Source organism: Gouania willdenowi, chromosome 17 (assembly GCF_900634775.1).
Source record: "Gouania willdenowi chromosome 17, fGouWil2.1, whole genome shotgun sequence".
Taxonomy (NCBI): Eukaryota; Metazoa; Chordata; class Actinopteri; order Blenniiformes; family Gobiesocidae; genus Gouania; species Gouania willdenowi.
In genome coordinates this window covers 22,903,619-22,930,335 of record NC_041060.1, presented here as the reverse complement: position 1 = coordinate 22,930,335, position 26,717 = coordinate 22,903,619, and the positions used below count along the sequence as shown (strand labels likewise).

The 26,717-nt window shown below is 39.1% G+C and overlaps 1 protein-coding gene across 1 annotated transcript; it reads left to right on the top strand.

The window, feature by feature from the left end:
* Window positions 1–3,841: 3,841 nt before the first annotated feature.
* On the top strand, window positions 3,842–19,637 carry tmie (transmembrane inner ear). The gene is made up of 4 exons (XM_028473348.1): window positions 3,842–4,089; window positions 6,172–6,289; window positions 7,938–8,087; window positions 19,324–19,637. Exons 1-4 carry the CDS (start codon window positions 3,994–3,996, stop codon window positions 19,635–19,637), a joined length of 678 nt encoding a protein of 225 aa, XP_028329149.1. The 5' UTR covers window positions 3,842–3,993.
* Window positions 19,638–26,717: the final 7,080 nt, after the last annotated feature.

Here is a 26,717-nt window from a genome sequence, read left to right as displayed (position 1 = left end):
TCTACCATGGCAACCACCGACCATGTTCTTTCACCCAGCTTTGTTTCCCAAACAAGCACAGCACAACAAAAGACTGTTAAACTCAACTCGCCTCTCATGTCTGAAAACAAGCTTACACGTCAATGACATTAAACTCTGATTGATAAAAATTCAATGACCTGAAGTGCAGGTTCACAGTGGCCTTGGTTCTCCTCAGACCAACCAGAAGGGAACAGGAAGGAGAGACTCAAGGTAAGAAATGGAAAGGGTGGGGAAGAGTTGATTATTTTAAAGTGAGATTGAGATGTGAAATTGTAGTTGTGTATATTGGGTTGTGTATTCAAGCCATTCTGGTGACAAGTGTGAAGCGTAGGTATAATGGTGGTGGCTGTGGACATACGACAGGAATGAGTGATAATACCTAGAACAGGTATTTGGGATCAACGTGTCTAAAATTAAGCCCAGTACGAGTTTTATCCCACAGACCAGGGCATGTCAGTGCATCGTAGACCAATGCATGTGCAAAAACCGCCACTGCAAACCCAAGCGCTGGCCCGAGCCTGAAGATGCAGCCAGGCCAGCAGAGCGAGCGGGGGCCAGGGAGCCCCAGGCCAACCCCCCCACGGCTGAGCAGCCCCCCAGACACCCCCAACATCTCAAGCTGAGAGGCAGCCACCACCGCCCGCATACACACCCGAGAAAGCCCCAAGTAGCTGAGGACCCTGCGCACCGCAACCACAACCACCAACCCTAAGCCCACCCGCCAACATCCACCCTGGTTTAGGCATCGTTTACACTCAGTTCAGACACTATTTTGTCACATTTAGATCAATTTTAGAGCCCATTATCCCTCTCTTTACAGATTTGTCACGAAAAACCTGGCTGGGGAGCACTACATCTCCTGTTCAGCTGTGCTGCCTGCCTTGGGCCACCTCTTCAAAGTCATGGAGCCTTCAGACGATGATCCGGTGAACATAGTTCGGCTAAAAAAGGCCTTTTCTGAGGACCTGTCTCAACGAAAACAAAATGCCAATCTCTCTTGCCTCAAGATGGCTCTTGATCCGAGATTCAAGGACTTAAAATGACTGCCCAAATCTGAGCGAGTTGAAGTGTGGAGTTCTTTAACAGAGCTACTAAAAGAGGAAGAAATCCCCCAGACCCCTGAAACAACACGTGCCAGCAAAGACAAAGAAGATTTTCTTGCAAGCATCAACTGATTCAGACACGGACGAAGAAGCGGAGACCATCCAAATGATGTTGAACCGCGACAAATCAGAATCAAAACTTGAGATGGATGAATGCCCTCTGCAGTGGTGGCTGAAGAGAAGGGGCCCCTACAGTGTCCTAGAGCACCCCTTGCTTGCAAATATCTCTCTCTTCTCCTGCCACCACTGTGACCTGTGAAAGACCGTTCACCCTCTCAGGACATGTGATTCAGCAAAGGAGGACTTCTCTCTCCTCCGCTACTGTAGAGAAACTGGTGTCTCAGCAGTTGGCTCAATGTGAAAGAGAAATAGGTTTGGTTAAACTAGAAAAGCTGACAAAACAAATAAGCTAACTGCAGATTTGGTGCAACATTTGAAAGCAGCTAAACTAATGCACAAATCAAATACATACACAGGATTAACAGGTTTTACAATTTTTTTAAGAATGCCAGATGACAGGTTGTTAATTTGTTTGCAGAGTTTTTTGGACCGCCAAAAAATCTATGGCAGTTATGGTGCAAATTTACTGATGGGAGCCAATTAATTTTTGTGACAGATGCTCTAGTGCGGCTGTGTAAAATGACTAATGAATAATTGCATTTCAAACAAAGTTTTAAATAAGCTAATTCTGCCAGCTTTATAGCTGAGGTTCTAATTTGCTGTTCATCGTTTACAATATAGAATAGTACAATGTTGCACAAACAAGAAATGTTTTTGTTATAAGCTTTGTCTTTTAAAGACGTATTAAGTTATTTTTTGTTTCGCCTCAGAGTTATGCGCTTTCTATGCAAATGTTTGGTTAAAATAAATATTTTTTTCTACATTTTTGCATGTTTATTAGAAACTGACAATGCAATAAACTGCAATTGCTGGCACTTTTTGATCTCGATTAATCGGATTAATTTTTTCAAATTTGCGATTCATTTGTAAAAAAAAAAAAAAAATGAATCGATTCCCGACCCTAGTAAAAATGTCAAACACCCAAAGAACAGTGGTAATATAGTGAGCCATAAAAAAGGGAGAAGACAAAAGACACACAAAAACAGAGGTAAGAACAATGTGAGGCATATAAAACTGCAAAAATACGCTCCACAAAATGAAGGTAAGGCTATAGTCATGCTTAAAACAGGACATAAAAAAACACTCGAATATAGAGATACGGCTATAGTAAAACATAAAATAGGGTGGGAATATGATAAACACACAAAAATGGAGGTAAGATTATATAGAAAGTCATAAAAAAGGGAGAAGATGTAATGTAAAGCCAAAAACAGAGGTAAGAACATAGTGAGGGTGGGTAAAAATATAGTGATGCACAATATATTCGGCCTGTTATCCGTAACTGCCAATATCTGCCTTAAAATGAGGTATCATGTATCGGTCTTCCCATCAATATATCGGCTTTCTTCCTTGATCAACCCATAGACATTGTATTTGTAGATGCCTCATCGCCGTGGAGAAGCGTAACTTAGCGCCGTTATCTTGTGTTTGGGGAGCAGACTGCAGAGGTGTATTCCAGAAAGGAGGTTCAACAAACTCTATCCATAAACTCTGGGTCAACATACCCCGCAATAGGAAACTCTGGGTATCTGATTCCATTACAGTTGGTATGAAGTGGCTCAATCAACCCTGAGTATGTAAACTTTGGGTTACTTACTGTACATGCACAAGTGGGATGAAAAGCCATCACAAATGGAGCAAAGATAACACAAACTACCATAGCAATGAACCGGAAGAGAGGGATTTATTCACCCCGATGGGTGAAATAAGCAGGTGTTTGTGGAATATGAGCCTGTTCTAAAGGTGCGTTCACACTGAACACCACTTCAGTGATTATAGTCATTTAAATCATCTGTGATGAGTCGCTTGAACATTGTCTCGCTTTTTGGTCGCTTCATCACTTCATCGCTCCAGTGACGACAGGGGAATTATACAAATAGAATGTGGCTGCAAGGGGTGGGGCTGCTGCGTAGAGAGGGATGATCTCTTCTTCTCAATTTGATTGATCAATTTACGTGTTACTAAAGGATGAGTTCACTCAAAATATACTTAGAATTTAAAAGATGTATTCAAGAAGTATGACACTTTAATTTGTCCTCAGTAAGTAAAGGAAGTGTACAGCCCTCTCAGTGCAGCCTCGGCTCTATAGACGGTGATGGCCGCTTGACGAAGCGTCATTTACATTGATTTTGAATGTAATGTAGTCCCCAGAGTCGTCTGGACATCCCAAAAAAAAAAAAAAAACAACGACTAAAGTTAGATTTAAACAGAGATAATGCCATAGTATTACATCACGTTTTATTTTGAGACATTATTGTTGCTACACTATTATGTCACTGTTAATACAGTGTTTGTATTTCACTGTTTTGGTATATGCAGGACAGTGAACTTTGCTGTATTACGTCACAGCTGTTGTTGTTACAGTATCACATAACAAAGGTATTTTTTTATCTTCTTAGAGTAAACACTCAGGAAGGCTTTATAGTGAAGAAAAGCAGGTAGTTTTGGATGTTGGCACCATATCTTAGATTTCCACATGTCCACCCTGTAAGGTCGTAAAGAGGAGCTGCCCCTCCCCCCTCAGCCTCCTCCAGGAGGCGCCGGCTGTAAAGCACACCAGCCTCTAATTAATTAATGGTCCAGCAGCAGGACTCCTCCTCGCTGGCTAAGCAGGTTTCAGCCTCTGCTGTGTCGCATGATGGTGGGAAACCTGTGGTTTCCATACTAGCACTGTACTGGTCCAGTCTGCAGGAGGTTCAGCACTGCCTGCCCTTGGCTGGGAGCCTTGGGGGGGCTTGGAGGAGAAAGGATGGAAAGCCCACTTCAGCCGAGACCGAGGGGTCTGGGAGCCCTGCTGCTGCTGCACTGCTGCTCCTGCATCGTTTCCCAGGTCCCTGATCCTGAGGTAAGACCTTAGTCCTCCACAGGAACAGTCCAGACGTCCTCTCCTGATCTAATGTATAGTATTTGTTTCATGTTTTGTGAAACTGGATCCTTCATCTTGTCCATAAAAAAACTGTACAACATCGGCCGGGAAAAAAGAGACGAGTCTGAAGCATTAAGCAGAAAAAATATGACTTCTGCCTGATAGTGGCAACAGAAACACAGCTGAGGATGAGAAGAATAAATAGACGATTAGATTTTTTATATTAGAGATGTCTCGATGCCAATGATTTCAGTAGAGAGCTGCCAAGATAGATAGACACTATAATAATCCCAAAGAGAAGCTTTTTACTGTCACAAAGTCAGTAAACCAAAAAAAAAAGCATGAAAATAGATTGTTACAGTATTGCAACAATAACAATATAAAAAATAATAAACCCTTCCTGCTTCACATCACTGTTGACTTCATTCAGCTTAATGTGGTTAAGAAACGTAAATATACTTAATTACCTCCCAAACCATTCATTCAACACAACAAATTCAAACGACAAACACAAACATTCACAGTAAACATGTTGACGCACATATGTTTCCCTCTAGCCCTGCCCTCTTGTCTCTCTGCCTCATTTCAGGCTTGATTTTCGTCCCAGAGGATTACCGATCACAGCAAATTTGATAAATGTCATTCTGACGATCGATTTTTCACTCCGTGTCATCGTACAAAGGTTTGATGGATAAACAAAAGGAAAACAAGGTTTCAGCTCAGATCCTACGAGGCCTGAACTTTCTTTCAGGCTCTCAGACGTCTGCTGAGTGTGTGGCAGGGGCTGTGATATCAATTAATTGCCCCCTGCAGCTGTCTGATCATATCGGGTTCTTTTCATTCATTATAAATTACAGTTAAATTGATGTCAAAGAGCCAACGTTCCCAGGAGCAAGCAGGTAATCTGAGCATAGTGAGCTGCAGCCTGAAAAAGCTTCAAACTGGAGTGTGATCCTTCAAATAGCTCCACATTAATGAAACCATCATTAAATATGCATCAAATTCATCTGATGTCAGAAATATAAGTGTAACCAGGTGTGAGTTTTCTGGTCTAAGGGGTGTGAAACAGTGTAAATAAGACATGTGGCACTTTAAGAACAGGAACAGGACATAGTGTGTATGAAGGTTTGTTTATTAAAAACTCAGATTTACTATGACATTGTTGTAAATGTGGAAAAATGACCACAAGGCAAGGCAAATGTATTTGTATAGCAGATTTCATACACAAGGCAACTCAATGTGCTTTACATGATCAAAAAGTGCAACAGAAAACAGTCAAAAGCTTAAAATCAATTACAACATTGAAGTCGGCAACAAAAACAAAAAAAAACTTTTAAAATCATCAACAAACACATTACATCAACAACATGACCGAAAATCTCCCTTTCAATCATACGCAGTAGAGAAAAAAAGTGCCTTTAACTTTGATTTAAAAAAGGTTCACATGTGCTGGTAGCTTTTTCCACTTCTTTGCAGCATATCAACTAAAAGCAGCATCACCATCTTTACTGTGAGCTCTGGGCTCCACTATCTGACCTGTGTCTATAGATCTGAGAGACCTGCTGGGAGCCAGTGTAAAAACTTTAAAACTGGAGTAATGTGTTCTGACCTTTTTGTTCTGGTTAAGACCCGAGCTGCAGTATTCTGAACCAGCTGTAGCTGTTTGATGCTCTTTTGGGTGATTCCTGTCAGAAGACCATTACAATAGTCCAGTCTGCTGGAGATAAAATCATGGACCAGTTTCTCCTGATGAAGGCTGTTTTTGTGATTTGATTTGATCTGACTGCTGAATGTCAGATCTGAGTCAATCAGAACACCAAGGTTTTTGACTTGGTCACATGTCCTGGTATTCAGTATGAAGATAAATGCTTTATGTGTTCCCTTTCAGTTAATTATGGAAATTTCTGTTGTGGTACAAGTCCATATAATTCCACTGTCATATAATGCTGTTATTTTTCTCACTTTTTTGTCTTATTTTTCTCATATTTTTTTGCTGTCTAAACACAACAAGCTATAGACTTTCTCTTCTCATTTCTGTTTCTTTTCTTTTTCTTGTCACAGCTTCTTCCCACAGATCCCCCAAAAAAGCCTGACCCAGTCAACTCAGAGACAGTAGTGTTCTGGGGGCTCCGCCTGTGGCAGGTCATTGGCATCTTTTCAGTCTTCGCTCTGGCCGTCAGTCAGTATCTGAACCTCCATAATTACCTTTCACACACAGACTGAAGACCTGATGGATGAATAGATGGATGACTTGGTTTTTTAAATGGATGGATAGATAGATGGATGAGGTGGATGGATTAGTTGGTTTTTGGATGAATGGATGGATGGATGGATGATGGATGGATGGATGGATGGATGGATGGGCTGTTTTGTGGATGGACAGATGGGATGGATGGGTGAGTTGGTTGGCTTTTGGATGGATGGATGAATAGAAAAATGGATGGGTTATTTTTTGGAAGGATGTGTCGGTAAAATTTTGAATGCATGGATGTGTGGATAGATGATGAGTTGATTTTGGATGGATGAATGATGGATGGGATTGTTTTTGAATGGCTGGATGGGATGGTTGGCTTTTGAGTTGATGGATGGATAGATGGTGATGGGTTGGTTTTTGGATGGAAGAGTTGGTTTTTGAATGATGATAGAGAGTTGTTTTTTGGATGGATGGGATGGATGTATGAATGGATTATGAATTGATTTTGGATGGATGGATGGGATGGATGGGTTGGTTGGCTTTGCACTTGGCTGCGAACTGATCCAGTGAGAGTTGAAGGTCACAGCTTGATGGAGCTGACAAGACCACATCATCTGCAAAAAGCAGTGATGCAATCCTGGGTCCTCCAAACCAAACCCTGTCCATAAAAGACGAAGCTCTCGATTTACCGGTCAATCTAAGTTTCTACCCTCACCTATGGTCATGAGCTTTAAGTCCTGATCAAAAGAACAAGTGGCTGAAATGAGTTTCCTCCATAGGGTGGCTCTGCTCTCCCTTAGAGATAGGGTGAGAAGCTCAGTCATCCAGGAGGGGCTCAGAGTAGAGCCACTGCTCTTCTGCATTGAGAAAAGCCAGATGAGGTGGCTTGAGCACCTAATTAGAATGCCCCTCGAACGCCTCCCTAGTGAGACGTTCAGGGCACGTCCCTACGGAAGGAGACCCTGAGGAAGACCCAGGACACGCTGGAGAGACAATGTCTCTCTGCTGGCCTGGGAACGCCTCGGAATCCCCGGAGGAGCTGAAAGAAGTGGCCAGGGAAGGGAAGTCCTTAGCCTCTCTGCTAAGGATGCTGCCCCCGCGACCCGGCAACGGATAAGCGGAAGGAAATGGATGGCTAGATGGATGGGTTGGTTTTTGGAACAATGGATGGGTTGGTTTTTGGATGGATGGATGGATGGGATAGTTGGCTTTTGAATGGATGATGGATGGATAGGTTGGTTTTTGGATCGATGACGGATGGGATGGATACATGGGTTGTTTGGTTTTTGGATACATGGCTGGATGGAAGGGTTGGTTTTTAGATGGATGATGAATGGATGGATGAGTTGGTTTTTGGATGAATGGGTTTGTTGGTTGGTTGAATAGATGGTTGGTTTTTGGATGGATGAATAGACAAATGGATGGGTTGATTTCAAATGGCTAATGGATGAATGGGTTTTTTTTTGGATGGATGATGGATGGGTTGGTTGGTTGGATGGAAGGGTTGGTTTTAGATGGATGGATGTGACAGACTGGTGTCCTGCACTAAGTGAACCTTCCACATTGCCCCAATGGGAGCTGGTCCAGACCTTGATGCAGACCTTGTGTTTATCACCTCCTATGTCCCCTGCAGTCATCACGCTGTGCTGCATCTTCAAATGTCGGATCCCAAGGACTAAGAAGGAGATCGAGGCTCGCAGCGCTCAGCGTCAGGCGGCAAAGAAATACGCCAACACTCTGGAGACGGTGCCGCCACTGAACGAGCTGACAGAGATCCCTGGTGGTAAGAAACACTCCTGAAACCAGCAATGAGCAAACACTAAGGCTGCACGATTTTAGCTCAAAACAAAATCCAGATTTTTTTACTTTGGACTCGATCCCCCCACTTTAAAAAGAAACACTGGATTAAATTATTTAAAGTATTTTGTTTTAATTTAATTTATTTTTTAATAATGAGAAACTTGCAATAGCAAAAAACTGAAATTAGAGAACCTCACACAAAATTCACATTTTAAAAAGAAGAGGTTATAGCGGGGGTCACGTGTTTGAAACCTGTTTTTTCAACAGTTTGTAAAGGGACCATGTCCTTAACAACATGGCATGTCACCACATCTGTATTCCTTTTCGGCATTGCTTGGGTAGCACTAATTACTACGGTGTCCTGGAGGAACACAGCCCAAAGACGGCCCGGGGAGAGAGACTAATGCCACGTTTACCCTCGTAAATGAAAAAAAAAATCGATTTTCCAATTTTTCCTTTTTTTTTTTTTTTTAATCGCCCTGAATAAATTATCCAATTTCAATTTTATATCGATTAATCATGCAGCCTTACATTACATACATGTTTTCCGCCAGTTCTATGAAGGTATGCTGTAGTATCTGCAGCTCATTTAGGTCCTTTAGGTCGTCAGGTTGAGTTTCAATGGATCAGACTGGTTTTATTGCCAAAGCCCTCAAATGCTGGATTAGATTCAGATTCCAGCAATTTGGAAGGCAAGTCAACACTTATAACCAGTGGTCCCCAACCACTGGGACGCAGACTTGTCCACTGACCAATTGCAGGAGTGCTGCACCCCATCAGCCATCAGCCAAGCCACCGCACATCAACTCTTTAGCTCATACAAAGTGTATCACACAATCTGTTCAAGGCAATAGGGAGAAATGTGTGTGGGCTCATTCTCTTTGGTTTTGAGCGCTTCATCACCCATTAGCATTAAAAGATTTAAAATTAATGTTTATTTTTTCACAAATCCTGCTCTATGCTTCTTTAAATAACTGCATTTCTATAGTTACACTTTGTGAAATACAAATCTAGTTAAACTAAAATGCAATAGTAAAACAAAAAACATCTGAGTTCAAACATGATTAAAAACTAATTCTAGAAAAAATATGTCTTTTGACAAATTCTTGATATCAAAATGGGGTCACGATCCAAAAAAGGGTAGGAACCACTGCACTAAATACTGCTTTAAGGGTGCAACGATTAATCTATAACAGAATTAGTCACCGACAAATATAATAGTCAACAATTGTTGATTACATCATCACCCATCTTTTTCAAGCTGTGGACAGAGCTGAACATTGTTTTTAATGATGAGTGGCTCATCTCACCTTCTATATATCTTTGCTCAGAGCTGCATGCACGTTACACCCTCAATTTAGCCAAAAATTGCCCTAAAAACCTTGTTCCATGGGACAAAATTTAATTTTGTCAACAACTTATTCTCTGGAGCGCTGTTTATGGAAGTTCCTCCGTCAGATCCACCCAAAGTTCCCACAAACACGTTGACAGAGATGATCCTGCAGCAACAATTATCAACTGGAAACTGGACTAAAGCTAACTAAGCTAGGCTAACCCACCAACACAGAGTGGGCTAAGAGCTAAGGCTAATGACTTCATAAAAAAGTTCATATTAAAGAGTAAAAAGACTATTCGAGTGCGTTGTCTTACAGCTGATGCACTAACTGCACACCCCTTCTCTTCCAGCTTCTCCTCTGCAGTCAGTTTGTGATCAAAGTCAAACTCTCAGAGCTCAGAGGGTTGCAGAAGCACCCAGCTCAGTCAGTCTGCCTGAGACCACCTGATGTTCCTCTGCTCTCTCCTGGTTTTGCTCCTCTGGTGTCTCCTCTTGTCTTCAGTCTTCTTGAGTCTTCCCAGCTCTAAACTCACCTGATTCTGTATTTCCGACCTCATTACGTCCTCCTTGAGTTCTGGACCTGTGCAAGCCCTCAGACGGCCTCACAAAGACTCAGCAAACTCCTTGTTTCTTTCAGTTTCTGTCTTATTTGTGTTATTTCTACTAGTACAGTGCCCATCGGAAGTATGTATTCATATAGTGGGAGCTTAAGTAAAGTTGTTAATAATGGCCAATTGAAAATGTCTTTGATAGTGTACATAGTTTTGTCTACTTTTTGTATAAATATTGTTTAGTTTTTCGTTTTATTTTACACATTTAGTATATTTTTTATTATAAATACTTATTGTGTGTGAGGGTGTGTTTTGAGATGTGTGTGCGTGTGTGTGTGTGTGTGAGACTCGCTACTTGTCCTCCTGGTTGTCGTGTGGGACTCTCTCCATCCCCTCCTTGGGTTTTCTCTCACTCCGTCACAGGTTGTTGAAATGCGTGTCTTACGCCCAATGTGTGAGACTTGAGAGAAAAAAAAGAAAACCCGGAAGTATCACGACACGATCGAAATTAGGAGTCATAATTTCAAAACAAAATAAAAATAAACATTTGGCAACACACTTAAATAACTTTTAGCAGTACAAAAGCATTTTTAATATTGACCTTCTTTTGTGGAATGGAGGAGGGTCTTCTTCTACTGATTATTAGAGGTTGTAAATGAACAGATTGGTGCGTTAGCGCCCCCTCACACTGAGGTAAAAAGCTGAAAAGGTTTCATTCCTGGGTAAACATGAATGTGCCGTCCGGGCTAATTAAAATTAAAATAAACGTTTTGCAACAACAAATAAATCCAAAATAATGCATGCACGCACTCAACCTGTGTGCAAGCAGTGAAAAAGTTTCAAGTCAAACAGACACAACGTCAGGGAGAAATTCGCTCCACAAACATGCACGCACGCATGCACACACGCAGAGAACTTCCTTGATTTATTAGAGAGATTATGACCTTAGCTCAGTTTGATGATGATGAAAGTTGAGCTGTCTTTCTGTCACCTTCTGTGTTTGTTTGCTGTAAATAAACAAACATCACCTTAACCTTCTTGGTGCATGTGGCCATTGACATAGGCCAGATGGTTTAATAAAATTGTAAGCCACATAGTGCATGGACACACTCATGTTTCCACGACAACAGTGATGGAGACAAAGGAGATTGCAGCTGCTATGACAAATTGGTCCTTTGACGCATCAGTCAACCTCCAAAGTCAATAAGTTTTAGATGAGGAGTCAGAGTGGACAAAGTTTAGTAAATGTTAGAGGATAAGATGGGGTTGAGATGAGACAAAGAGAGTATGAGACAATAAGGGATGAGATGAGGCAAGATAAGACAAGAGGAAAAAAGATGTGCGAGAAAACACAATTCAGGACAGGACAGGACAGGATGAGTCAAAATAGGAGTCCAACCCAACAGTGAAAAGCTCTTTTTTTCTCAAAGAAATGACATATTTGCGTTTGTTTTAGTGGTGAACACTGACTTTATTAACAACTGTTAATGTCAATATCAGATCAGCACACGGGTAACAAGTGAAAGTGAAACAAACAGGCGCAGTGCACAAAAGAGACCCATCGGACCTATTTACATAATCCATGTAACATTAATAAGAATAATCCATGTCATTGTGCAGAAAAAAGAATGTTTCAACGGTGTATTCCTTTAAAATTGTCCTCTGCTCCGTTCTCCCTGCACCGCAGATCACAGCTGTCACTGTTACAGATAAGTTGCATTCTTCAGGGCTACAGCTGCTGCAGCAGGAAAGGAAGAACGCTGTGCGCAAATGACACTATGTGACTGAACCCAAACACCATTTCTAAATATCTGTCCGAACACAACCAGTCCGGTGCCGTTTAGTCCCATCAGGGTTCGGTCGGGTGTCCATCCTCTATCCACAATATCACAGTATCTCCTTGATGCGCGCCTCCGCGGTGGCTTGGCTGATAGCTGCAGTTACACTAACCACAGTGGTGTCAGTATGGAGTCTGATTTCTAGATCCTGCCCTATGCTCCTTTAAATAGTAAGAATTAGATGAGACAAGACGAGATGACAGACAATACTGGTTCCATGATAACAATATGGGACGATATTTTTGGAAAGAAAAAAGACAAAACAAATGCAGTTTGAAAAATAACCAACACAGGGCAAACTTACATATAGTCTGAGTATGACTTTTTCAACTCAACTGAATATAAAATAAACAAATACTATAAATACGATTTTTTTTTTTCCTATTAAAAGTGCAAAGAGTGCCACTCAATATATCACGATACCCAGTGCTTAATTTGTAAATCATCAGGTCCCGGAACACCGGCCGCGTGTTGTTCTGGCAGTAAGAGAGAGACTTAAAATGTCACAGAATACATTTTTTTTAAAGCGCCTTTTGATATCTAAATCAGCCAATAATATCACGTGAACACAAACAACCATTTCACCTAGGTAAATGTTTAATAGAATAATGACGAATCAGCCTTAAAGAAGCACGGACAATCGCCCGTTACGGAGAGCATCGTCTCTTTCTCTGAGTGACGGTTGTAAAAATCTGCCATGTTTCAGCACCAAGGACAGCGCAAAAAAATCACAGCTAATTTAGCCACTAATCACAGAACCATCAACGATATATCTTGTGACGTTTAAAAGAAAAAACTTTAGTACAATTTTATGACATTTTCATTATTTTAAAAAAATATTTTGAAAAATTAAGTAATAAATTATTGGTCTATTTTCATTATCAAATTATTTTGTGCACCAGGAGTTAATGAGTAATTAAAAGTAATAATAATAATAATAATAATAATAATAATAATAATAATAATAATAATAATAATAATAATAATAATAATAATAGTCATTTGCCATTTGTTGCTGAAATTATTTTAAAAGGTGAAGAAATTGAAAAATTAATTGGAGACCTCTGTGAGTCCATAGGAAAAACATGAGGTCCATGTTGACACTTCTTCCTCTGACCTTTCAGCTCTGCCTAGGAGTTCACACAATCCATGGACTTGCCAAAAAAGCTCCCACTTCCCAAGTTATCATGTAGAACAAAGGACAGTCAATTATTTTAATTTGATTCAAGTGATTAATTATTCAAACGTGTAAGAAAAAAGATAAGCCCGAAGATAAAAAAAAAAAACTGCCTAGAAATTATGTGAAAGAAAATCAAAAGAATTACGTACAGTAAGAAATACAATATCTAATGAATATTTAATAAATATCTGTACAGAAATGACAAGAACAACAGTACAAAATGTGACATCTACTGGCAATATGTGCTATACAGTCTTCAACAAATATAATAACAATAACATAATAACAGCAAGATTTAATTTATACAGATTTCAGATATTTTCAATACTATCTGAAAAAATTATGATAATAATAACAATAATAATAATAATTGTTGTGACTCCAAAGCAGCCTTGTCGCTTGAAGGAAATGAATGGGTTTTGTACAGTGACGTGCAGTCAGGGTAGGCAAGGTAGGCATTGCCTACCCAAGGGTGAATTGATATTTTGATTATTTGTTTTAATTATAAATAAATTATAAATTATTTATTTTTCCATTTCCAATAGCCTACAGTACCTATAAGTTTGAAAGTGTCAGCATTTTGTGCTTTTCATAGCCCAAATGACTAAACAGCTCTATTTCCTGGTAAGGCAGAGACAGAGTCTCACTCCACTGTAAGGCAGAAGGAGGCCACACCCCTTCTCAAAAGCACATTGCTGCTCTCCCCATGGCCCCATAGCGTGTTTTTATGTGTTTGCGCATGCACAGTCAGTTCCCCAGCATGAAAACCATTTACGTAAAAAGGCAGCTCGCTACACTGTCTTTGGACGTAAACGTGCTATGCTAAATGCTATACATAAGTTCACAGTGCATTAGTGAATTGATAGAGCGTGGCCGCTGCTACGTTCTCTAGCTAGTGGGCGGGATAACACTACAGGAAGGATGACAGCGCTAGATGTTTCTTTCTTTTGAGGAAAAATTACAGCTTTTAAAAGATGGGAGACCAACACCTGAGCAACCAGACCTTCAGCAAAGGTAAAGTCAGAAAATGTTTTGTACTTTTCACAGAGAATGGAACAAAAGGAAGGATTGACTTTGTGGATGCGCCTCACAATTAGGGATGTAACAATTCACTCAACTCCCGATACGATTCGATTCACGATACTGGGTTCACGATACGATTCTCTCACGATTTATTTTACAAAATGGGACTGTAGACAAATTATGACTGAAAAATATTCCATTATTTGTTTTGGGAAAAAAACATGAAAATACTGTACTATTTTCCGTTTTATTTTTCATTGTCAAAAGAATCCCTTGATAAACTATTCAAAACAATGCAATTTAACTAAAAATAAATCATGAAATAAATAAAGGAATAATACAAATGAAGAAGAAGCCTATTAATTTAAATTCTTGTTCCTTTTACACAGTTGTTCCTCCTCTTCTTCCAGATGTAACCATGCCTTCTTATTGCGTAGCTTTTCCTCTTCTAGTGCATGTTTTTCATTCAACAAGCTTTGTCTTGTGGCTAAAGCAGCTAGCTGAAGAGTACATGGAACTTTTGCGAAATCCAAATACTGTTACTTGGTTTTATTTCATCTTCATTTACAACCTGAACTTAGTTCATATAGTTCAGGTTGTTCCTGTGGGTTAGTGTTGTATTGTTCAGTTTCCTTTATCCGTTGTCTTGTTTCATTTTTAAATGTTTCAGTATATTTCATTACACTTGACAACCATTCATCTTGTGGCAGTAGTGGCAACAATTCATCATTAGCATATTTAGACAGTTTATCTAATTTTCCCAAAAGTTATTTAATTGTAACCTTGTTTTCTTTGTGTTTAATGAGCTCCTTCATTTCTGGTATCATTCTTTTTATTTTAGTCACAAAACCTTTGCGCTCATTTTGCAGTTTTTCCACCTTATACCTGTACACCTTTTCAGGAAGTTTTCTTTCTCTCCTTTTCCCAGACTCCATTTCAGAGCACAAAATGTCACCACTCATTCTGACCTTTTTAAATCAAATATATTTAAATGAATCCACAGTGTGTGATGAACAAAGAAGTTCATTTCAATAAAGCAGCATCTCCAAAGCATTGCATTATTTAATCCACAATACAGGCGTCAATCAAAGCGCGTTTATCCAAATAGCGCACAGATGTCCTTATCCGACCAGCATTCATTCAGTGACTCACAAAGTCACTCCAGCATTAATGCACACGGATTTATTATCCACAAACAAACAAGAAACAGGCAGCTTACCCGTTCTTCCTCATGACGTTTTACGTAATTGTTATATTATTATTATCAGACTCATTTCTAACACTTGCATAGTGGTCTCCACCATATCCACAAAGATGCTTTACATGAGGAGGAAATATGAGCAAAATTACTTTTTTGACATTTTATTTAATTTTGATGAAAGGGTTTCACACATACATATAAAAGAACACAAACAAGTAAATAAAAGCTCATTTAAACATTTTAGTAACACGTTCAAAATACAAATTATTAATATTATTAGAGTAAGGCATTGCACAAAAACAAGATACAAATATAAGATGAATAGATAGTGGTGGGTTGGCTCATCAAGTATTCTTTTAATTTAAATACTTATAACTAAAATGTTTTAATATTGACATTCACATTTTGTGAAAAGAAGCAAGACTTCCAGTTTATATATATATATATATATATATATATATATATATATATATATATATATATATATATATATATATATATATATATATATAATACTGAAGTTACAGTAATGAACACACATTAATTTAAAGAGGTATTGCACAAAGAAACTATTTAATAAAAATAGTGTAATTTTCTGTTGGTGTTTATATAAAACAGCTTTAACCAACACAAGCTAAAAAAAAAGCCCCATCCATTCATCCTTTAGTCCAGCCTCACTAGTTTATTCTAGTGGTTTTTCTGCCAGTGAAGACAGAAATATTAACTTTCTTCTTAATAATTTATGCATCTGTAATATGTTTACCTATCTATAGATCATGTCAAGTCATTTTATACACACATATGTATATATATATATATATATATATATATATATATATATATATATATATATATATATATATATATATATATATATATATATATATATATATATATAATCCCTAGATTAAATAAATAAGGCACAAGCTGTTATGACAGAGATCTTAGGGCTGAGCTAATGGCACAAAGCCAAAGTTACGTCTGAAATCAGACCCAACAGAATTTCTTCACAGAAAGTTTTAATGCAGTTTGTAAACGTACTTCTTCAGAGTCCTTCTACGTTTCAGCTTACATGGGTGTGTGTCATGGCACTAACATAAGGACATAATGTTTGTTTGAATATTGGGGGGGTTAAGAATTAATGCCCTCTGGGGGGTCCCTCAGAATTTTTTTTTACAAATTGCATGCAATTTCCTGCATTCTGGTGTATTTTTCCCCCCCAACAACTTAGAATTGTTGGTTGAGATTTTGACGACCTCTTAATCAGTGTTGCCAGATCACATTGACAGTTTCCAGCCCAATCTTATCTTATCACATCTTAGAACCCGCTCCTTCCAATAAAAACCAGCCCAAACCACAAAGTTGCCAGACATCCGTGTAAACCCACAAAATCATAACACATGCAAAAGAAAACACACCCAGAGCTTCATATCTGGATAAATAGATTTTTGCAAATTGCAACCAACAAGAGCACAGTAAATCAACCATAGGCTACACAAATTGCAAAATGAACTTCTGGTATCCTGGCGCCAGACCCAGATTAGTAATAAATGATGAATTGACTTTAATTATATAGGGCTTTATCCCTACACTTAAGTAGTCTCAAAGTGTTTTACAATATCAGCTCATTCACCCATTCACACACCAGTGGGACAGAGCTGCCATGCAAGGTGCTAGTCAACCATTGGGAACAATTTAGGCCTCAGTGTCTTGCCAAAGGACACTTTGACGCATAGACTGGGATCAAACCCCCAACCTCTCAATCAGAAGATAACCTCTCTCCCACCTGAGCCACGGTCTCCAGCAATGACAATGCCAACTGCACGTAAAAAGGTGCACTTTTAAGCCATGTAGGCCTAATAAATGTGGTTCTTTACAGCACAAATGATCTGTATGAGGACTACATGCAAAACAATTTAAAACAAATCAAAATTATGCACATACAGAGCGCCTCTCCCTCCCCCTTCCTCCCTCCCTCCCCTCTTTTTTCTTTTCTTCTCGTCACATGCCACACGTGTGGTGATGAAACACGCACAACGAGCAAATGTCATAGAATAAGTGGGCTACAGTTTCCAAAATCAGTCCCAGTGCAAATAAGATAAAGGTGACATAAAAATAATCTTGCCTTTACGTCAGCGTCTTTCCATTAACTTGAACAATGTTGAGCATATGAAGAACTATTTACAGTCACTGGAAGCCAGGATGAATCAAACCTCCCCCAACAACTGTCGGAGAGGTTTAAGTAGTGTACGTCAGTCTGTTTCTGCTCAAACCAGAGCGCACATCCATGAGGCTGTAATCCCATTCCTTCATGAAAGATTTCTTGTGTTTTCTTCACTTTGGTATGATGCTAACTTAGCTAGGCCACCCGCTTCAAATTCAGCGCGGCTACAGTGCATTTGCTGTCTGCTGAACTGACGTTACGGAAAAACCGCCCAATTGGGCAACACTGCTCTAAATAAGCCTTTTCACATTCTCATTCTGGTTCAGTTCTTCGCATTAGGTCAAAGGTCAAGAGGGATAAACTCGCCATGGCTGACGGTGTAGGAAGCAAGTCTGACACAGATTTTAATTATTTTTGCCGTTGGAGCGTTGATTCCATAAAAGATTTTTTGCGCAAACGTGGCATCAGAGTTAGCTGCTAAAGCTAATGCTGCTAAAGCTAATGCTGCACAGGAGCTGAAAATTCCGGTTTTGCCTGATGTTTCAACAGTGACCCAGGTTATTGTCAAATTTTGTAAACATGAATCAGCTGATCAGTGCTGTTTCACCTTATCAGAATCAGAAAATACTTTATTAAACACCGAGTTTATTAATGTATAAATATAGTATAAACGACATAGCGGTGTATTAAAAAAACAACACTAATAATGATAATTATACACACGCAGAAAAAAGGAGCAACACTACACAAAGAAAATGTGCAAATTAAATGACCTGTCCATCTTGTGCACTTCATTCAAATTCGTAAATTTCTAAAACATAATAGTTTAATGGAAAATAATCATATGAACCCGGTTAATGAATGGTGTATCTCATAAATGTAACTCATACTGTAATACCTGCCTGGTCCACATCCCTGGTGTCATATAATCACTAGTTTATATACATGTACAGTAGATGTTTGTGATATGGATCAATTGTTAGTCATGAACACATCAAGATTAGACCAAGTCAAGAAAAAGGCGATACAGTATATTCTGTTCTTCTCTGTGTATTTTCACCATCTCACAGTACTATTAATATATGTTTAGTTATAATTTATAATATTAAATAATATAATATTAAATTTATATTTATCAATTTTTTTCACACATTCAGCTAACCATAGATTATGCCAGGCACTTTTTTTTTTGTTTTTCCTCGTTCATTACAAATAAAACCGCAAATATTCATTGAAACTTGTCCATTGAAAGTCAGTTTTTAAAGTGAGTGAGTGCAGTTTGATGTTGCACTTGCAATATATTGAATGTCAGAAAGATTAGGCCTATCTTTATTGTACAAAAAGTCAGCTTAAAATATCAGCGCATAGCACAAACAGCATTGTGTTGACATTTATATCCCTCTTGACCACACCTGTCAAGTTTTGGATTTGAAAATAAGGGAAATTTTCTTGCGCCCACTACGAGATTTGGGTACTTTTTATGGCTAAACTTTTGCGACTTCTGACTTTGTGGTAGTTTTCTCCACAGAACCATATTTGCCCTGTCTGTCGATTTTTAGTTTTCCTGCTACTACGCACAAGAGACCTCTGGGTGTAAGGAACAAGTGTTTCCTGGAGTGCTAGGACCTTGTTGTCCATCCGCTGGTCAATCCTCTTGTTGGGAGACACCTCCATTGTACAGTTTTATAAACTATAGTTGCGTAAATATAACCGTTACTTAGCAGTCAGCCATAAATTTGGCAAAGGGTGAACGCCTCATCCAATCAGACATTAGCTCTGCCTTTAAGTACTTCCTTGAGCAGATTAGACTCCGGGTCCTGATATATCAATCCAGGAATACAATTTGAGCGGTCAAAGTTCTTGGGGAATGTTTAGGTGAATATTGGGCCCTCTAACTTTGTCCTTTGATGGTGTTTTTATCTACAGCCGCCAAAGCAGTAGAAAAGGAGGAAGTCCCCAGTGTGTCTGGGAAAGTTGATGCTGCTAAAGGAGATAAGAAGACCAAAGAAGGAAAAGGTGCCAAAGAGGGGAAAAAAGAGGACAAGGAGGCATCGGGAAAGAAGACCGAGGGTGAGAAAGGAGAAAAGGGAGCGTCCAAGAAAGGAGACGAGGGAAAAACGAAGAAGGTGGCGGAGAAAGGTGAAAAGGGAGGCGAAAAGGGAGGCAGAAAAGGAGGGGAGAAAGGAGGGGAGAAAGGAGGGGAGAAAGGAGGTAGAGGGGCCAAGAAAGCCCAGAAGTGAAATCTGAACTCAACTGGTCAACTGTTTACGTGAAACTGTACATGGACTCATTATTTACAAAAACTTTTTTACAAAATAAAAATAATCAAAGTTTGGATTCTGGCATGAAATGGAACACACACACACACACACACACATATATACATTGTTGAATTAATAATCTATTTTAGATGACCAAATTAATTATTGAGACTGAGTTAAACACTGATGTTTAATGAGAGAAATGCCATTTTATCTTGTGTCTGTTGCCAAGGCAGATACACTGATGCATCTGCTCATCTGGGAGTCAACTGTGGTATTTGTTCTTAATTACATTCATCTATACTATAATTCAAGGGAGGTCTGTGTGTGTGTGTGTGTGTGTGTGTGTGTGTGTGTGTGTGTGTGTGTGTGTGTGTGTGTGTGTGTGTGTGTGTGTGTGTGTGTGTGTGTGTGTGTGTGTGTGTGTGTGTGTGTGTGTGCGTGCGTGTGTGTGTGTGCGTGCGTGTGTGTGTGTGTGTGTGTGTGGCATGTGTGTGTGTGGAGCAAATATCTCCCCGACGAGGGGCGAGTTCGACCTGAAACTCGGTCGACGGGTTCCAAATACCCCGAGTGTGTGTATTTGTTATTTTGGAGTCATTTGGTCATTTCAAAATGTTTATTTTAATTTTATTTCACTTCTGGACGGCCCCGAAATGGAACCTATTCAGCTTTTGACCTCAGGGTGTGAGGGGGCGCTAGCGCACCATCTATATCTTTTTCACTGCACAGCTCCTCACACGAGCAAGAGTCACGTGTGCAGCCAGAGCCAATCGCTGCGCACACAGCCAAGCAGACACGGACTGTAAAAGAGAAGAAGATATTTTTATTCCGTAGAGGGGAGAGGAGCGTCTGAGCAGCCATGCTTGCACTGATAAACTAGCAAAGCTCTTAAGTCTGACTTATTGGGCCTGATGTTAGTCACTGATGTTCGTGTGTGTGAGCCACGGCAGACGCCACTTCCTCCTGTGCCATGCTGTCGTTAGCGTCTCAAACACGGAGCTCTCTGAATAGATCATTTGAAACCGTCAGCCACTGGTGAGTCTTTTGCAGACACATTTCCCATTGTTTAAACCATATAACTTGTTCAATAACGCACTGTTTCACTAGAGTCGGTATTAACTTAAACCCGTTCAATACTCCATCTGGAAAACTGCAGATTATCTGTGGTGTCGTGCATGGAAGCTAAGCTCTGACCACTCGGTTCAAAGGTAAAAAATTATTTTTGTTTTTTTTTAAAAGACAGCCGAATTGTAGGCAATACTTTAATTTACTTACTCACTCATGTAGTTAGGAGCTTTACGTTTTGTTTTGCGCAGTTTAGTTGTTTTTCTGATTGGCGCTACAATCACTATGGAGTTTGGTTATCAGCGTCTCAAACACACGGTATTTATTTATTTAAATATACTAATACTAAATGAGTAAAATAAAACACAACAAATGCACAAAAAGCCAACTGAAAGTATAAATAATACACGTCTCCAAAAAACATACATTACATAAAAATACAACAAAATTATGAAAATGACTCAAATACACAAAACCAAATATTTATATAAAAAATACACAAAATGACAACAGAAAGATACACAAATACACATATTGACTCCAAAAAACATACATTACAGAAAAATACACCAAACAAAAAAATGTGAGGTAAATAAAAACAACAAAAAACAAATGTATCATGTTCATGTCCCATAGAATTAAACCAGGGGAATCGCACACTGTTTTATAAAGATATCTAGTACAAATCCAGATAACCTCTGTGGCAGAAATGATGAAAAGGGTACCTGTAGGTCACTTTTGAAGACCTCCAGTCATCAACAAACACTATTATTCTTCCCCTGTAGCTTCAGATTTAAAGCTGCAGGTTGCAGAATCCTCTTGTCGCTCACTGGTGTCTTTTGTGAACGCTCTTGGTGAGTCAATATAAATTAGTGACAAGTGTATGAACTTCATCTTGTATTAGTGGAGATTTTTCTGGTTTTTTAGAGACTAACATGAATACACGCATCACTCTGTAGTTACTGCCCTGAGCAGAGGGCTCACAGAGGCGGCTTTGATCCCAGCTGACTGCGCATCCAGACCATAGGCAAGTTTGAGATTCTTGCCAGGGGAGGCAGCAAAAAAAAAAAAGAATTGATTTATAAAAAGTTTCGAGTTTCGCTTCACAAATATGGAATGAAAACAAATGTACCTATCTAACTGTTTTTATTATTATTATTTTTCATTTCTGTAAAATAAGTTTTGTATTGCTTGAAATGTTCAGCCCCCACTGTAACTTAAAGAATGGGAGAGTAAAGTTGCTCAAATTAAGCAGTGTTATTATTTATTATGTTCTACATGATATATCATGCAACACTCAATACATGTGTTTTAATATGGGAGATACACTTTAACATGGAGGGAGATTTGTAAATCACTAACAGGTAGGAGCGAATAAAATGATCCATAGAAATTAAAAGCATTTAAAAGTCCAACAATGTAGATCATGGCATTTAAAGTCTCTATGTGCTCCTGTGGCCAGTGGATGCCGATCAGATTATCACAACACCGCTCAATCGAGCTCAAGTGAGCACTGAACGCCCGCGGTGTCCGCCATGTTGTAAACAAACAAAGCACTCAGCTGCTTCGGGACGCAGGAGGGTCAAATGTCATCGGCTGTTGGTCCTTTAAAACGTTTTTACTTGGTTTTATTTTGTAAAACTTTGAGTTTTATATCGCCATTTTTATCATTTCTTAGTCACTGTTTGGCACTTACTGTAACATATGTACATTATGTACAGAATTGTATTTTTTTTAATTAATTTGGGAAAACTTAAATTCAAACTTTTGATCATTCGGAGGGGGCAATGCCCCCTCTCCCCCCGCAAACTCCACGTATGATCCAGATTATTAAATTAATTCACCTCGAATAAGCTTCTCTTGGTTTTCACACGATTCCTTCTGTCTGTTCTCACTCTCTCTCTGACATCAGAGTAAGTTTGGTGCGGACCCTGCACAGTCATGGAGGTCCGCGAGGACGCAAAGCGAAAGTGATTTGTTCCTCTTCAGTGTTTGTGGCTTTAAACTGTTGCTTCTCCACCTCGGTCTGACTTTTTCCTCTTGATTTGCTGTGTAACTGTTGTGTCTAACGCTGTTATGGAGACTTCTGCTTAGACGTCCGTCATTTCACTTTTTCTACCGAGGGTACCTGAACGCATCTGACTTCACTCGAGCAGCCAATAGTAAAGCTCAAAACACCTCATGGAGCACACGTGTTTGTAGAAAGATTTCTGATTGACTGACATCCAGATTCCAGGCGCGTCACACTCCTGGATTTATAAATGTCATTTTACAGAGCCAGGAGAAGGAGATGAGATTCACTGTCCACTCAGAACACTTCGATTACAATATGTTCAAAGATGATTATGGATTTTTGACCAAATGATGCCCAAACAAAAGTTACATATTGCAGCTTTAAGTCTTTGAGATGAGATATTATATTGATCACAAATGCCACAGTTTCCATTTTTTCTAGATTTTGCAGGAATTCCATGAGCCGTGTGCTTTTGATTCCTTTAGCCTCATTCAGAGGGCAAAGTTGAAAAAGCTCCAAACAGGCGAGTTGGATTTTTCTGGTGTTGTGATGTCACAACGTGGAAACTTTTCCTCCTGACAATCCTGGCTCCTCCTACCCTATAAGAATGTGAGCACTCGCCTCTCAAACTACTTCACAGTTAAAACAAACATTGTGGTTTAATATAATGTTGAATATGTATTATACTTTATTGTCATATATGTAAAGCTACCTACACAAAATGTGTTCTCTGCATTTAACCCCTCCCCGAGGAGCAGTGGGCAGCCACAGTGTAGCGCCCAGGGAGCAGTTAGGGTTAATATAAGGGACTGATCAACATCCCACAGTGATGGACCAGAGAGATTACAACCAGTGAGCCTACAATTACAAGCCTGCTCCCTTAACAACTAGTCCCTTTATCCAGAGTGTTGTGGTAGTCGAGACCGGTCTTGGTCTCGAGACCAAATTTTAAAGGTCTTGGTCTTGTCTCGGACTCTGAAGCATTTTGACTCGGTCTTGTCTCAGACTCGGGCTGCCCGGACTCGGGATTTTCTCTCAAGACCGTTCGAGACCAGCAGTAATTCCTGCTATTTTTAACCTTATTTATAATGTGATAATAACACGGAGAAGAACGGGATAAAACAATCCTTTATTCATTATTTAATCCACCCTGTATAATGACCACAACCTTCCTTAATGTGACTGAGTAACGTGTGTGACACACTGTGTGTGTGTGTGTGTGTGTGTGTGTGCGTGTGCGTGTGTGTGTGTGTGTGTGCGTGCGTCTGGCTACGGTGTCAGTTTGGACCGCGGAGCGCAAGGGAGATATGAACTAATCACCGGTAAAAATCTCAGTAAAACTCCAGAAAACCATCACCAGTAATAAATATTATCTCCCTGGTAAAGACAGTAGCTCTAACAACTGGTAAAATGATAAACTGGTGATATTACAGCCTGTGCAGCAGTATGAAGACGGTGAAGCCTGTTCCGTTGACCGAGGTGTGTGTGTGTTTAATATGTCCGTGTGTGTCCGTGTGAAAGTCTGCATGTTTATGCCTCTGTCCATCCACTCTTTTCATTGTATCCATGTCTTTTAAGGCTTTTATTACATAGTATTGGCTGTCGTCCGGGCCGCCGCCATCTTGGTTTATGTCGTCACCAGCGCGTCGTCACCACAAGTTGCACATGTGCAGAATGAGTCAAATAACTATAAAGAGGTCTTATATTAGTCTATTATCTTTTTAAAGTGGTGTTTTTTTGTGGCTTTAGACTCCAATTACATTTATGTATATGATATCTCCCCCAATATAAACAGGTTCACAATATAATTATTTTTTATAGTTTCTGTTTCCACTGTATCCAGAATAATAATAATCATTCTCAAAATTATCTTGTGAACTCTGTGACCTGTTGACCTGCACAACTGAAAGAATCAGAATCAAGAATCATTATTTCTTGGCAGAAATGCTTTTAAACCCTTGCTGTACATTCAGCTGACATAAAAATCTTATTTTCAAATATATAGAATAATTGTGAATGTATCAGTAGCAGTAGTAGTCTTAATATTTTAGTTAACTTTTTGCAGGCACCTTTTTTGTCCATCAAATGTATTTAAAATAAACAAAAATTAAAGAGAGAATGTTATTTAACTGTTGAACCTTGTCATAATTTTATTTATTTATATATTTTTTTAAATTGAAAAAAAAAAAGTTTATGGTCTTGGTCTCGGTCTCGGCTTCCGAAAGTCTTGGTCTTGTCTTGGTCTCGGTGCATTCTGGTCTTGGATAGTGTGGTCTTGAACACAACACTACATGTATAGTATATTTACGTTTAGTATGTAGATTATCCAGTATATTGATAATCCTAAGGACAGTTCCATTGTTAATTATATTGCCTCATATTGCCTTTGACATGATCTGACGTGTTTGTGACCCAATGTAATGCAGCGGTCGGACAAAACTGTGGACTATCGTCTAAATTGGGTTTATTTTGTGGTCAGAATATGTGAAGATAAGAAGGAAGTGACGTAGCAGCTCCGCTGAGTGTTTGAAACAGCTGAAACACCTGACTGACTCTGTGCTCTGCTGCTGTGATAAAACAAACCCTGAAGCAGCATTTGTTGGACTCACAATCACAATAGCCACTTTAATAGCCATGTGTTTTACTGTAATGTGCAGTTTTTTTTTGGCTGAAAACAATAACAAGAGTGTGTGTATAGCAAAAAACACTCGCTGTGGTGTGGAGTTTGCGTATACAGACACGCCCACTCATGGATATGCATGAAGCCCCCAAAACAGCCTGTTATTAGAAGTGTTATTAAAGGGACTTTTCAGAGGCTAAAACTCCAGAAAACAGACTAGTTTGGGGAAATAAATCTCAAATACTATGTTGTTGGGTTTCTTAGAACAAATGGAGAAATGTGAAAAATAGCATAATGCTGGACCTTTAAAATGGAACTAAACCCTGAGGTTTTGACTGAAAAGCAAAAAATGCCTTGATTATGATTGACAGGTTTCTGTCCATAGAGGGCAGTGACTCTTACATTTGTACAAAAAATTAAATACTTACCTAGACTAAAATGTCAATCAGAATAAAATTTATTTCTGGGTTTATTTATTCTTGAAACAGTTTCTGGTGTAGACTGTGTGCATTTTATTTTGACAGGACGTCATGATGATGAGGATAATATTAACATTTTTGCTGTATGCTTCTAGTTTCAGATGAATAGTTTTCGCACTTTTAAAAGGAAAAGTCTTATTTATTTTGTATTCATATTCCATTTGAAACTTGAAAAGCTCATTCAGAGTTCAAAGTTAAATACATTTTCAAATTAATATATACAATAATGAATACATTAATAGAATGAATATAAATTATAATTCAAAATAATTGTTTTCTTTTTAAAACATTGTATTGTAAATGTAATGTATTTCTAATATATACATATATATGCTCAGACTCACACAACCCTGGAATTAAGCATCACATATATTGTAAAACGTACAGCAAATGATGGCGTAAGGTAATTAAGCAATATTTTACATTAAAGGAGGCTTAATCGTTCACAATCTGGACCAATTTTAATGTGAAACATGATGAGCAGGTCTGAGCTTACATGGTGTTCTGGTGAAACTAGTGACTGTTTAATCTAATGACTGACATCTACACTCAGGCATAGTCACCTGTTAGCTTCGAGGCACCCACCGACACACAGTGTGGATCAAGGTAGGAAACAACTTTATGGATGTTTTTAACAATGGCAGTGGCTATCCGTAAGGTTGCCGTATCAATATACCGACATTCTATCCGTACGCAGTGTCCCTTTTTGGCCAGTTTAGGTCGGGTGACTAAGACTAGTCTTAACCCTAACCCTAAGACGCTACGTACTTGTTCTGCGGTAACCGTACCAATTGCATGGGGGGTTGTTTGTAGGGCAACCGTACAAATAGACACTTTCTTTAACAAACTAGTCAATACTTACGGGCCACTCGTTTGAAATT